This window comes from Ambystoma mexicanum, chromosome 7p (genome assembly GCF_040938575.1).
Source record: "Ambystoma mexicanum isolate Mex_15411 chromosome 7p, UKY_AmexF1_1, whole genome shotgun sequence".
NCBI lineage: Eukaryota > Metazoa > Chordata > Amphibia > Caudata > Ambystomatidae > Ambystoma > Ambystoma mexicanum.
This window is the reverse complement of record NC_090939.1, coordinates 279,687,077-279,702,553: the sequence shown is the minus strand read 5'-3', so window position 1 is coordinate 279,702,553 and position 15,477 is coordinate 279,687,077. Positions and strand designations below refer to the sequence as shown.

Below are 15,477 nucleotides of genomic sequence, written 5' to 3'. Positions count from 1 at the left end.
TTCCTTGAAGGGCAAATCACGGTATGGCATGTAATTGCATGATCTGATGAAACGTTTATTTTCGTTTATTTGGCCTTAAATGACAAAGACCGGCACCTTGCAAGCATGTGGGTAATTTGGCCTGTGTGAGTGTGGGCAGATCCTCGTCAGAACTTATGCATATTGATGTCTTAGTTTAGTTTATTTATTTTATTTATAGAGCGCACCAAGCCCTTGGGCAACTCTTGCATTATCCAATTAAAAGACCATATTTAAAGGCGGCCATCGTAGATTTCATTTGGGTGACAAACCTCTGATTTGGACCTACAATATCCACATTAGGGATCGAAAATGGTGAGGAAGTATTTAGCTCCTGCTTGTGCCTAGAAGAACCTGGTTCACTTGGCACCAGCTACCAGGAGCTACCTTTGATTCCCCGGGTAAGCTGGCACCGTACGATCACAACTGCGTGACATGAACTCTGTGCTATTTGCTTTGGAATGGATATAAAAGAGCACTGGACACATCTAGAAGAGAGGGAAACATAAGGGGTCATATACAAAGAATGCAAAGTTGTAGTTGGCCTCTTATGCAAAAGTCATACTTGTGGCCCATTGTGCACTTGCTTCTCGTTACCCAGCACTACCACCTCCTGATACCAAGGAGCAGGTTTATCTACATCTCATGAAATCACTACTACGATCCCTGCACTTTATATGCTGGCAAGTTCCAAAATATACCACTAATGACCAGGGGCTACAGTAGAGTTGTCGACACGTCTCGGGAGGATAGCTCGGCGGCATCATGCTCACCTTGGAAGCAAGACGGCACAGAGCAACACAGGTTCGATCCCCGGGTCCACGCTTAGAAACCTCTGGGTATTAAGTGTGTTATAAATAACCTATCATATCATATCATACACTGGCAATACGTCAAAGTGTTCTAATGGTCCCTGTGAGCTCCATGTGCTATTGCCCTATCCCTTAGACGCTGAGATCCTTGACGACAGGGGGGCTCAACTGCTCCCTTAGCATGAATCTGACAAGAGAGGCCATTCCAGAAGCATGTCTATTTCTAGCTGCCATCGCTTTGGCTTTAGGAGGCTACTGGCTTGAATTTGGTGGCATAATCTATTGATAGCAGTTTACTCAGGACAAAAGAAGGTATTGAGAGTGCCAAGCAAAAACTGACAAGCAACTCTACCAAAACGTTTTTTCTTCATCTACAAATACTGCTGGATTCGAATTTGAGGGGAGCTGGGCACTATTTAGTTGCTGCTTGTAGCCTAGAAGAGCCTGGTTGAAACCAACAGCTAGCAGGAGCTATTTTTGGCTCCCCAGTCCCCCAATGCTGGACAAACGCACCTATGTGAATTTAACTCTGTGTGTTTGGGACAATCAATACATGAACATTAGGACACAAGCATACAACATTTAAAGTATAAGGGGTCCTAAATAATGGACATGATGATAGGTTTGCATCTTATGTAAAATTTAGATTTGCACACCACTATTTACGACACCCACGAGCTGCTTTTAACTCCTGCTTATCGCATCTACATTTTTCTCGCTGATAATTTCGGCATCTTTTTTTCCAAAGCCAATACAGGCAGGATTACGTGTATTTTCACATCCACTTTGCTAAGGAGCCAAGTCTGTAATTGCTTCACTCCGGTAACTGCTGAACCCATATGAACCCATATGCATGCATACTTGTACATTGCCGATCCCATACCCTCACCCAGAGTGATTTGTCTCACACGTTGTTTGTCAGTGTTGGCAATAAAAGGCCTTAGGTTTTATTGTACAGATATGGTTATGCAGATAACAATGATCACCTATCATGATAAGTAACATACTTTTTGGGCACCGGGACTTGGGGTTACCCTCTCTATCCCATGCCCGCCTTATCTTGTCCCACAACTTGTTGTGGGCACCTTACAGTGCCCTGCACTTCTTTTCCTTGGTTCTTCTCCCTTATTTGTAGGGTGGGAGGGTTTTGTGGTAAAGAAGCAAAGGTTTTGGGAGGCACTGAGTAAACAGTGCACCTCCTGTGTGTTTGGGTCCCCGTTCAGGGTCCACAAACTGTTTGTGTTTTCTCAGAGCATGCTGCTCTGTATTTATAAAACCCAGGGCAACCCTGGGTCTTTGTTATGTGTACTAGTGGGGGCTGTTATGTTTCAGCCCCTGGCCGGATAGCTGACTATGTGGCCCCCGGGGGGGTGGGGGGTCTTTGAACCTGGTCCCTGCCTGCCTGTTGGTTTCCTTAGGTGCTTAGCACCTTGTTGCATGAAGGAAGGGTGAAGTGATTGTTCACACTTCACCCTTCCTCAGCATTGTGTAGGTCAGACTGCGTGTCTCTTCGACTTGGGGGGGAGGAGAGGAGCAGTGAAGGGAAAAGGTTTGGCTGCCCCTCTCCGGGCCTGTTGAATGGTAATAGCAGTTACCCTGCCTCGCTTTGTGAGGCACTGCAGCATTGCCCAGAACTATTTGCCATTTCGTGCACGCTTCATAGCATTATTTAGTTGTGTTATTGTTGAATATGTGTCATTAGGAGGAGGCGTTTCGGAGCGCTACACAGTGCCCTGAATACCTTTCAGGTTCTCTGACATCCTGCCCCCGCAAACACCTGCATCCACCCCACTGATGAAGCTCATCACTCGAGGCCTGGTGCAGCCTCTGGGGCTCAGTGGAGGCCCGGGTATTAGCATCTGTGCACACTGCTAACAGCTAGCCTATCATTATCCCCTGCAGTGTAATAGGTGTTCCCAGGGGCTGTTTTGCTCCGCCCGCAGCGAAGGGGCTGAACCAAAAAGCAGCTTATCATCCGGTTTGTTGCCGCTCCATTTTTTTTCACAGCTCACGCTAAACTTTTCAATATTGATATAATTATCTACATGTTACAAGACACCACTCATTGATTTGACATCAGGGATGCTGTGGCATGGCTGGTGCTGTTATGATCAGCTGGTAATCAGTTCTCCACCGCCTTCATTGGTTGCCAGCGCTTTCACTCAAAGAGAAAAAACAAGTTAAGCGCAGTGCACGAGCTGGATGTTTTTAAGACTTAAGGCCTGATTTACAAAAATGTTTTTAAATGGGCAAGTCCGAGTGAAAACATTTTTGTAAATCAAGCCAGGGGTGCACACTTAAAAAGGGGCAGTATAAGGCTCGACAGGTAGAGGCTTAGGAATATTAGTGGGGCCTTTTATGCAACATTACGAGTAATGAATGGATGGAGCGCCGAGGGGAAGTCCTGGAGACAAGGGGAAATATAAGAGGCCATAGAGAGCATGGGTCATTTCAGGCAGGAAGTGGACAGACTGTTTAGCCCTCACATGGTTCAATTCACATGCATTTGCAGCGCACATGCTATCGATTTTGGATCATACATTAGAACTCGTAGAACTCTTTAGATCAGCTTTTCGGTATGTATTAGTTATGCTCCTCTGACCCACATTTTAAGCTAATATTGAAGAAGGCAGTTTTTAAAAGTAAAAAATGACCATTCAACATATCCACACAAGTTACCCAACATGGTATAACTTTTTTTGTTTTGGCTGATTGGTGGCATGGCCATCAATTACTATTGTCATGTACATGGTAAAGGACCCCGGAGATTGATCCTAAGCCCTGCACATCAAATATTCCAGGTAGTGTGTATCTTTCCACATGCAAAGTAGCACACTGTAAAAGCATACACAGAGGAGGGAATGCAGAGGACTGCATGCGCTCGAAGCACGAGGTACTATTATAGCTTAAACCAGGGGTCTTCAAACTGAAGGATGCCCGGGGGAGGGGGGGGACATGAGACTCTTCCAAAAGCAAGCACAGTGACAGCTTTTAATAGAAAACATAAGCAGATATGTCATCTGAGGGGGCTTTTCAACAACATTGTTACTCAAGAGGAAGTTCGACACAAACAACGTTTGAATACACTGGCTTACAGAGGCGAAGTGCACTGCAGCTGTGAAGGCATGCTTTCACTTCCCACCAAAGCGTCACAAAACCTGTCCAATGGTGAGTCGTCCATAATGCAATAGCAGGCAAATGCCAATGTAATGCCTATACAAAAAGTCAAACCTATTGGTTATGTCAGTGCTTGTTTTACTGTAAGTTGTCTCATACTCGTTTTATACATTTATAGTCAGGATTCAACCAACAAAGAGCTACAGAACAAAATTGATTATTGCATTCCGGTGGCTACTGAGTTTGCCGCATCATGCGCTTCGTATTGTGAGTTAGCCACTGTAGGACTCGGGGGTCTAGGATTATTACTGAGGTTCTCCCCTCTGTGGATGGAGAGCAGCCGCTCTCCTCCTTCTCCAGGCTGCCCTGCAGTGGCCTCTCATGTCCCTGGACACAATCAGTGAGAAAAGGTTGTGCAAGTCTGACAGTGCTTCGGTTACTTTTTTGGGGAATGGTGTCATAAAAAGTCCAGGCCTAAAATTGTGTAAGTAATTCCATGTTTTCTAAATCAAACTACTTACACGCTTAACATTTAGGCAGTGAAAGACTTAAAGGGCAAAAAAGGAGGTCAATTGTGAGGTAAAAGGGAGAGGTGAACTTGTCTTCTGTGTTTTAAGTCTGGCAACAAAATGGATGGCAAAGTCCCAATCTAGCCAAAGACAGTGGAGAGGTGCTCCAGGGCATGCTCAGGAATTCTTCTGAACCTCGGCAACTGGAAGACATATTTTAAACACTGTGCAATCTATAGAAGTCTTGAAATTCCTGGCTACTATTTGTTGGACATTTTCATGCACTTTCTGAACCTAAAAAAGCTTTAAAAAAAGGGCTTAACTGACGTGATTTTATGCACGGATTCACAACCGGACTCCCCCTATTGGCACTGATCGTTGGACGGTAACACAAGGCAGCTCTTGCTTCTTCCCCAGTGTTTCTGCTTGAAGCCCCCGGGACTGCTTTGTAACCCGTCACTAAACTACTTGGATTACTGAGCTACTGGAATGTTTGTAGACTGTGTGTCTGTGCCTATCGATACCTGTTTATTACCATACAGCAGCCTATCAATATTATTATCTATCAGGAGGGGACATGATCATGTGATGTCACTGCCAGACAGTTCACCGAGGGGACAGGGCTGAAGTCCCTTCTGCTACTCCCTGGTAGTTAGTGAGATTAGGCGAATGAAGTTGGGCTTCCTGGAATGAAGTTGGAAGATGTACACGAAAGGAACTCCCAGAAATCGTAAATTCACACACATATTCTGAAATGCTGTATATTTGCGGGCAAATAAAGTGTATTTGCACCCTGTTTTTAGTATGGTCTGCACTTCCGCGGCAGAGCCGCATCATGACCCGGGTAAAGTAATGGGGGAATCAAAGCAACGCCAATTTAAGGCTGGCCTCGTGCCTCCCCCCATTAAAGCGTTTCCGTATTACGCTCACTTCCGGCCTAGTTTTCTAAGCAAACGAATGCACTCTGGGAGTTGTGGTCCTCTTGGTTAATTTCAGTTGAACGACTGGGTGTGAGCAAGTTCTTAGAAAGGCTAGTCTGGGATTTGCGCTGTAGTGTTCCGGTGGTATTCGTCGGCAGACCTGAATCTGCGGCCATAACATGATCATACAGAGTAGAAGCCAGGAGCAGGGCGTAGTCGCGTCATTGAGCCCATGCAGAGTTCCCACTCCGCGCACTTATGAGAAAGGAGCGATGGCCTGCCAGCAGGATACCCACGAGGCTTTGCGAGCAGTGCAGCGAGCGTGGCACGGCCGAACAGAGTCTTCCCACAAAGGCAGCAAAGACCGCGTCCCTGTTGCATAACCAGCCAGACGAGCCACATGCCTGGGTGCGTTACAACCCACTCGCTAAACAAAAGGGTCGAGAGAATCTGGGACAATTACGGGCCGGAGAGATTGGACACGGAGAAATCGTGATACAAGGCAATTGGACAGAGAGAACAATGCCCATTGTGGAAGCAGCATTCCGTTGCCATGGTGATACATGTAGGCATGTGTGGGTGCAGATAAGCGATTCTTTTCCAATTCACCACTAACTTAACCGTGTGCCTGCCAAGTAAAACAGCATGCCACCGTATAAGGCAGGGCTTTACAAAAGGTAAAAACGTTGACAAAATCAATTAATCTGGTTTTGCATTTAGAGTAAAAATCGCTTGTGTCCTGAGTAAGACCCGTTTTGTTTTTGAAACCTGATAGCGTAAGATACGTGCAAATATGTACAGTTAAGGATGATTTATATTTGTTGCACAAAAGTAATGGAAGAATGTGTTACTAGCTATATCAAGAGATTCATAACTTTAAGGTTGACAATGCTTTTGTTATAGGGGATATGTCATTTATAACACACCTTTACACAAGTGTTTCAAGGCGCGACAAGACAAGGGAGGGAAGACAGAGGGAGGACACGACAAAGGATCTTACTAGGCCTTGTGTCATTCCGATCGTGCAAGCGCGAGAACACAAAGTGCAGGGGAAGGGAGATAAACAGAATCACGGCAGTAAGAGCAAAGACAGGTCTGAAGACTAAATAGAGTCTACGTATAAAATGGCCCAGAGGTCCTCAATGATATCAAAGAAACTGGTGCACTAAATAACTGACACCACTTCCTATGGGTCCGTAGGCCCTAAACTTCACCAACTATTTCATAACTAGGCCTTGACAGTCTGAAATGAGATAAAAATGTGATGTCAGAGCGATGAAAAGCACAGAAGCAGAGCTTACTGAGGGCCCATTTTCTTTGTTGCTGCTCAGACTCACACACACACAATGTTAATAAAGCAGCCTCCAGCCTCACAAATTCTTAGCCTCACAAATTCTTTAAAATCCCACTGGACCTGCAAGGCAAATTCCTTAGTTTACATACTCGACCTACGACAAGTGCATTTGCCCCAATATGACGGGTCACAAAATATTTACCAGTGCTTTCTGTGAAATGGTACATGTCATATCGGTGGAGGGTCAGGGGGGTGATGCCGCCACCCAAAGGCCAGCGATGCACAGTGAAACTTCTAATTGCCATTTGTTGCAAACAAATGCCAAATAAAAGTTCAAACATCCCTATACTTGCCAGCACGGTTGAGTGCCATGCAAATGGTACTTGCCCTTCATAAACTCTCCTCTCCAATGCAAGTGGGTTAAAAGATTTTGTGATCCCTGAGCCTTTTCCATAACCCTTTGGAGATGGGGGAAAAGCAGATGCAATCTGGAAAGCATTGCAGCACAGCCTTGTGATCTTGGGCAAATATTTATATTGGGATTCATTGTGTTCGATATGAATGCAGAACTTTCCATAACAAATTAGTATTTTGAAACGTGCATGGCAAGTTGTCATAACATTAACCACATTGCAAACAATGGTCCATTACACCCCATTTTCTACTCAGGCTTATTTTTTTATAAAGTGCCGCCCTACCAATCATTTTGTTTACCAGGCTCCAATTGGCTAGCCGGACACGATGGTCCTTATCTGCTATCTATGGGCCTCATTACGACCCAGGCGGTAAGTTACCGCCTGGGCCGTGACTTTACCACCATGGCGTAAACTACGTTTACGCCATGGTGGTTGGCGGACTTACCGCCCCATTCCGACCTTGGCGGGGCGGTAAGTCCCCAATCCCCATTTACCCTTCCCCATTCCCATTTTTGCCCCATAGGGCATAATGGGAGTGGGGAAGGCGTTAATTACGCCACCGTAAATTACGGTGGCGTAATTAACTCCATGGTCCCTTAGCGCCATGGATTTTAACACCTGCTAAAAGCAGGTGTTAAGTCCGCCATGGCGCTAAGGGATCTCGTACTCAGGCGGTAAGGGTCGGCGCTGTTTACGCCGCCGTTAAACCCTTACCGCCTGGGTCGTAATGAGGCCCTATGTCTATTTGACAACAATCTCCCGACACTGAACACTGCTTTCTTGTAAAATCTGCAACAAACACTGATTCACGTGTGCAAAAATGAGAAACTATTCTGTCTCTAGACTCCCACAGCCCCTCTGCTGCTGCTTTGGGCACTTTCAATGCCTGCTTGCGAAGTGGAGCTCACCTCACACCTGACATAATCAGGAACCCTTCTAATATGATTATGTAAGCCTAAAGTGCCAAATGTTTTAATTAATAAACCCAGGTTAAAAAACTGCTTTGGGCCCTTTCCATACCTGCTTGCGAAGTGAAGCTCACATCTGACATAATCAGGAACTTCCTCTAACATGATTATAAGGGCATAACATATATGGCATTCGTAAGCAAAAGCTCCTTTTAGCCAGATCTAAACATTTTTTTTTAATGTTTAACCCGGGCTTATCAATGCAAACATCTGGTACTTTCTGCGTAACGTAATCATGCTTGGGTACTGTACACACTAGGAAACTTAAGCTAGGCATATTACCCAAACACAATGCTTACAAAATGAATGTATTTCAATGTGACCTTTCAGGCACGCTGGCGGCTTTGGTGTTTTCCCTGAAGGTGGGAGTTAAACGGGGCGGTTGCTGCCGGAAGACAATTCATGCATTCCAAGGAGTGTGGGTAGTTACCTGGGGATAGGTGGGTAGGAAGGGGGTTCATTTCTTTGTCCACCATTTTCTGGTACAGCGCTCTCAGGCTGAATGGCTCCACGGTAAATGGTAATGTTCCCGTCAGCATTGCAAACATGTTCACGCCGCTGAAAAAGTAATGAAAGAAACACAACATTCAGATGATTGGAGCTCACACAGGGAGTGAGAGGCGAGCAGAGTGGGTTACATAAAAGTTCTGACTAGCCGGCCTGCCTTGCAGGCGGGGGCCGCTGTGCGGTCTCTGCAGAAGTGCAGTGGGGCCAAATCTTCAGCTTTCCATTCTGGCCACATGGGGTGTAGGAATACAGCCCTTTTAAGTCTCCCCCCACCATAACTTTTCTTTCTCCTTGTAGACAGTAAGGCAATTTTAGGCAGCTGCATCAGGTGGCACCAGCAGAGGCACACAAGGAGGCGCCATGTTGAACCTCAGAACATCAAATCTGCCCCCACTGCAAGGCAAGGCCAGCCCAAAATGGCACTTCACATCAGTTGACCTAGCGATTGGGCACTACTCACTTTCGCTGTGTGCAAGTTCCCGACAGGCCGCTTTGTTTGCATCGCAGCATGTGGGGAAAAGGCTGCAAGTGCCTTTCGAGAATGCCTAGCAGAGAGACAGGAAGGAAGTTGGAGTGGGATGGGCAGCAGAAGATAGGCTTTCATATGAGGGAGGGCACGGGAACAGGGAGGAGGGAGACGGATTGTGGGGGGAGGTTGGGGTGGGAAAGGAGTGAGGCCTAGCGTAGTTTGCGGCCGTGTTCTCTATGCAACAGAGGGTAAGAGCTGTGGGTAGGAGGGCGGGGCCAATTGGCGGTGGCTGCAGGGGTGTCCCCAACACAAGAGAGTCAGGAGGGAAACCATGGATGAACAAAAAATTGTCAGCGTAACCCAAACCAGAAACAGGAAACCGTGTCTCTGCAAAAGTGGGCTCCAGGCAATTTTCATAGTTCTCACGATTGCAGCAAAACTGCAGCTGACTCACCCTGTTGCAGCCATATGAGCAATTCATTCAGCTGCTTTGTCCAGTAACGAATTCTTTCATTTAGAATACAGAACGCAGCAGCGAGACTACTCCTCAGACTCAGCGCAGAGAATATTCCATTGGTTACCAGTCAAAAAAACAAATCTTCTTCAAAACATTCGGCATAACACACAGAGCAATCCACGGCCAAAGACTGGAATAATAAAGGAAAAAATCTGTCCACAAACCAACACGAACACCAAGGTCCAGCAACGATATTCGCCTTCAACCGAAACAATACACAAAACACAAATTTGCACGAATAGTAGTAGTGAGCTTTTGGAACTGGCTCCCGTAGAAAATTTGAATAACTGATGATAACCTAAATTCAGGAAACTGATAAAAACATAGCTCTTTAACTCACGAAGCTAAAAGGGGGAACACCGGCGAAAGAAAAAACGCCAACACTCCACAATAAGAAACTGCGAAACCGGAACTCCCAAATAAAAAAATCAAACCCCAAACTCAATAAAATAAGATTAACCCAATGGATCAACCGAAGGCATAGAAAAAGACCCTGACGACCCTAGTCTAACCCTACTAAAACCTATCTAATACTCTGCCTGCATACTCACCACCCAAAATGGAAGAAACAAGATACATAACAAAAACACGGCAAAGCACAAGCACTTTGCTGACTCTCCAAAACACCCAAGACGCACATAAAACACCTGCATACAACCACCCACAAGCAAACACCACACAAATGTCCATCAACTAAAAACATACCAGCACATAGTGACTGGTTTTCCGGAATTGGAGCCACAAACAGCACATCTAGACTCTCTTACGCTTTTGCCTCTCTATCCCACTAACTAGCCCATCCCAACCACCTCCAGTTTCAAATCTGCCTGGAGACCATGAAAATGGCAGCGGTGCACCGTATAAATTGCAATAACATAACATTTTCCCTACACCTGGGCCATCAAGCTTTCCCAAAGAACAAAACGAGCGGCCCAACGTGCTGATATGAAATGCGCCACAGCCTGCCTCCCTTCCCTTCACTCTGCTCTTCCAGACCCGCTCCCTTCTGTCCTGGAAGGCGGTGTTGCCAAGCTTCAAATCCAGATAAAATGAATCATATTGGAGCAGGTGTCAGACAAAATGCAGTCAAGCGTCGTGTGATGGCTCTTGGTGAGCTACGAGCGAGTCGTGGCAGCCGTTCTTCTCTTCCCAGCCCTGAGTGCTCTCGAATATTCCTGTGGTACAGACAACTTGGATGGGGTAGGTGGGGGGCGAGACCACACATGCGCTTGGTCTCAGCGTAAGAGAGAGAGAATCTCGGGGTGTCTCACGTCCGGCTTTCTGCGTGTGAATTCATTGCCACTAAATGTAAACAAACCTGGCCCTGACGCCAAAAATAGCAAACGGCCATGAGCAGTTTTGGGACAGTCTCAGGGCCGTTGCCGTAGCCATATTGTAAAGAAACGAATCTCCCACTGTATAAGTGTATAATTGAAGCATGGTTTGTTGGACTACTTCTTTTATTCAAAAACACCTGTTTATTGAGAAATGGTCACAATATGAAAATATTCATTATACTCAGCAGATGACTGCATCATATTCCAGTATGGGAAAGTAGATGCGTCATCTTCACTTCAACATATAACATTCATGATTAATGAACACGAATTGCGGTGTCAACAGTATTTTCAGTTTACATCAAACTTTGCTGCTGGTCAACTTGAGTTTCCATGGGCGAAGGAGATGGGAGAGTGACAGGGAACGTTAAAGATATTGCACATGCTAGCCAGACCATGCTCCCCCGTGGTAGGATATGGGAGAGCGACAGGCAACGTTAAAGATATTGCACATGCTAGCCAGACCATGTTCCCCCGTGGTAGGAGATGGGAGAGCGACAGGCAACGTTAAAGATATTGCACATGCTAGCCAGACCATGCTCCCCCGTGGTAGGAGATGGGAGAGCGACAGGCAACGTTAAAGATATTGCACATGCTAGCCAGACCATGCTCCCCCGTGGTAGGATATGGGAGAGTGACAGGCAACGTTAAAGATATTGCACATGCTAGCCAGACCATGCTCCCCCGTGGTAGGAGATGGGAGAGCGACAGGCAACGTTAAAGATATTGCACATGCTAGCCAGACCATGCTCCCCCGTGGTAGGAGATGGGAGAGCGACAGGGAACTTTAAAGATATTGCACATGCTAGCCAGACCATGCTCCCCCGTGGTAGGATATGGGAGAGTGACAGGCAACGTTAAAGATATTGCACATGCTAGCCAGACCATGCTCCCCCGTGGTAGTAGATGGGAGAGTGACAGGCAACGTTAAAATTATTGCACATGCTAGCCAGACCATGCTCCCCACGTGGTAGGAGATGGGAGAGCGACAGGCGACGTTAAAGATATTGCACATGCTAGCCAGACCATGCTCCCCCGTGGTAGGAGATGGAAGAGCGACAGGCAACGTTAAAGTTATTGCACATGCTTGCCAGACCATGCTCCCCCGTGGTAGGAGATGGGAGAGCGACAGGAAACGTTAAAATTATTGCACATGCTAGCCAGACCATGCTCCCCCGTGGTAGGAGATGGGAGAGCGACAGGCAACGTTAAAATTATTGCACATGCTAGCCAGACCATGCTCCCCCGTGGTAGTAGATGGGAGAGCGACAGGCAACGTTAAAGATATTGCACATGCTAGCCAGACCATGCTCCCCCGTGGTAGGAGATGGGAGAGCGACAGGGAACGTTAAAGATATTGCACATACTAACCAGACCATGCTCCCCCGTGGTAGGAGATGGGAGAGCGACAGGGAACGTTAAAAGTATTGCACATACTAGCCAGAACATGCTCCACCGTGGTAGGAGATGGGAGAGCGACAGGGAACGTTAAAAGTATTGCACATACTAGCCAGACCATGCTCCACCGTGTTAGGAGATGGGAGAACGACAGGGAACTTTAAAGGCATTACACATACTAGCCCGACCATGCTGCACCGTGGTAGGAGATGGGAGAGCGACCGGGAACGTTAATGATGTTGCACATACTAGCCAGACCGCGCTCCACTGTGGTAGGAGATGGGAGAGCGACAGAGAACGTTAAAGGCATTGCACATACTAGCCAGACCATGCTGCACCGTGTTAGGAAATGGGAGAGCGACCGGGAACGTTAATGATGTTGCACATACTAGCCAGACCATGCTCCACTGTGGTAGGAGATGGGAGAGCGACAGAGAACGTTAAAGGCATTGCACATACTAGCCAGACCATGCTCCACCGTGGTAGGAGATGGGAGAGTGACACAGAACTTTAAAGGTAATGCACATACTAGCCAGACCATGGCCCTTGGATACCACAGTACTGGTAGCATCCATGCCTATATCAAAACAAACGAGGTGATGTCTGGAATGTTTAGAATTAATCTGAACCTCTGGCATTGCTCTGGGCACCCTCCAGACCATCATTATGTGCCCGCCACGTCATTACAGAAGGGGACAGACCACATGCAAATCAGGCTTGGTCCGACCCCCAAAAGAGGCAGAGTCCAGAGTACTGCTTGGTTACATCTCTTCTGCACGAGACCACAGGCATCCCCAGACATGTTTCCATGCTCATATCATGCAGCAGGGCCCGGTTTGCCACACTCCTGGGGAGCGAATGAGATCCGCTGGGCCACTATCACCATAACATATAGTCTTTAAAAGTGACCTGTGGCATCTCACACACAAGTTGTGCTGCCATGTGCACATCTTCGGTGGGGATTTCGTGGGCTAGCCCGCTACAAAAATATAACAAGATTCAGCTTAAAAAAAAAGCAAAACCAGACGATCTTGCTCAGTAGCGGACGCAGCTTTTGGTGCCAGGGGGGCAGATAATACTGCGCCAGAGGGAGGCTTAGGTGCGCAGTAGGCATCAGGGGTCAGCCAAGGAGGCGCCCGCCCCGCCTGCACCTCCCCTGGCTCTGCCACTGATCTTGCTGACTTATGACAATTCGGTCTCTAAAATAGCTCATTCTTGGTGCCCTGACGTGTATCACTGTAGTATGCATTTTTCCGAACGCGCCGCTATTATTTTGTGGCGGATATGCGAACCTAGCATTTCTTGTGCCTACAGCTATCCGTTGAAGCCAGACTGGGTTTTCAGAGAATCCCTGGGTGCCACCGCCAGGAACCACAGGCCTGAAACCTAAGCTGTGAGGTAACCGCACAAAAATAAGCCAGGGTCTAAATTTGCCCATGAACCCCCCCCTTTATCTTTATGCATAGGAATGCAGAATTTAGAAAACCATTACGACAGAGCGGCATTTCCTAGTTGGTGAGAAACAAACAGAAGTCTAGGTTCCAGGCAGAGGTTGCCCAGGTCTTTTTGAAATTGGGGGTCTTTGGCACTGAAAAAGGCCATTGGGCTGCTTCCGAGCTAGTCCTGGGGCTAGTCAACAGTTAGTAGCGACCACACGATAGAACATGGGGCGGTCCCTGGAACAGAAGTTCTGCCCTCTATCAAATGGAGCTAGGTGGCATTGAGAAAGAATTGCAGGTTTGCACATCAAACCTGTCTTCTGCAGGTACTCAGCGAGCATGTACAACAGGGTGACATCATTATATCGGTGTTACGGTATCAGTAGCTTATATATCAGCACAAAAGTCATGGCTTTAAAGTGGCCTTTTTTTAAGAAAAAAAATATATATATATATATAAAAAATTAAAAGTGAAAATAGAACAAAGTTAAAAGAAAGCGGACTGAAGAGGTTTCTAACCATAAACCCTAAATTAAAACTATGGCATAGAACCGTGTTCAGTATTCCCCCGCCAGAAAATGAGCAACTGCCTGATAATTCACCTACTATATGGTCAGCCAGTCGTGCCCGCTTTTTGTAGAGATGTGTTTTTTTTTGGTTCGGGGTTCCTTCTCTAGAGAGCACTCAGTTGGCAATGGTCTTGTGGTCATGATTGCCTATTTTTGAGTTTCACTGCGGTCACAAAAATCCCCGCTGCCCCAGCCCCTTACCCCAGTATCCGTCATTATGTGTAAGCATAGAGTTTGACCCCGTCCCCAGAGGAAACGTTGTTTTTTAGAGCACCTTTCACAGGAGTTTGTAAAAACCTAAAGGACTTTTATAGAAGGATTGCGGCATATAATATCGAAGCAACAGGTACCTAACTTGCCTTGCTACCTTGCAGCTTTCTGCTTTGGGGATTGTCACTCAACTTGAAAGAATTCAACATTTCAGGTGGAGGCCTGATACTGCCCAAAGCCACTGCTTTAGCATCAGTGCACTTCATGCACGTGCCTTAAAAGCCAATTGTGTTTCATATCCTGCAGCAGTGACCATGTGTGCAGCCCAGTGCTTGAAGTGGGCGGGAGCAGTTGGGAGCAGCCCAGTGGTCGAAGTAGGTGGGAGCAGTTGGGAGGAGCCCAGTGGTCGAAGTGGGTGGGAGCAGCCCAGTGCTCGAAGTGGGCGAGAGCAGTTGGGAGCAGCCCAGTGGTCGAAGTGGGAGGGAGCAGCCCAGTGCTCGAAGTGGGCGAGAGCAGTTGGGAGCAGCCCAGTGGTCAAAGTGGGTGGGAGCAGCCCAGTGCTCGAAGTGGACGAGAGCAGTTGGGAGAAGCCAGTGGTCGAAGTGGGTGGGAGCAGCCCAGTGCTCGAAGTGGGTGAGAGCAGTTGGGAGCAGCCCAGTGGTCGAAGTGGGTGGGTGCAGTTGGGAGCAGCCCAGTGGCCAAAGTGGGCGGGAGCAGTTGAGAGTAGCCCAGTGGTCGATGTGGTCGTGAGCAGTTGAGAGCAGCCCAGTGGTAGAAGTGGGTGGGAGCAGTTGGGAGCAGCCCAGTGGCCAAAGTGGGCGGGAGCAGTTGAGAGCAGCCCAGTGGTCGAAGTGGGCGGGAGCAGTTGAGAGCAGCCCAGTGGTCTAAGTGGGCGGGAGCAGTTGGGAGCGCTGCTCCTCTACTTTTATTTTTAATGTTTTACTGTTTGTATAGTTTTATTTCAAAAACTGTTCCGG

At 47.3% G+C, this 15,477-nt stretch overlaps 1 protein-coding gene across 1 annotated transcript in view; it reads right to left on the bottom strand.

Annotated features, from left to right (window-relative positions):
* Positions 1-15,477, bottom strand: part of HUNK (hormonally up-regulated Neu-associated kinase) — a 131,082-nt gene that overhangs the window by 50,409 nt on the left and 65,196 nt on the right. The window contains exon 5 of the mRNA XM_069636347.1: positions 8,485-8,612. Coding sequence (XP_069492448.1) covers positions 8,485-8,612 — 128 coding nt within the window. The remainder of the gene's footprint in view (positions 1-8,484; positions 8,613-15,477) is intronic.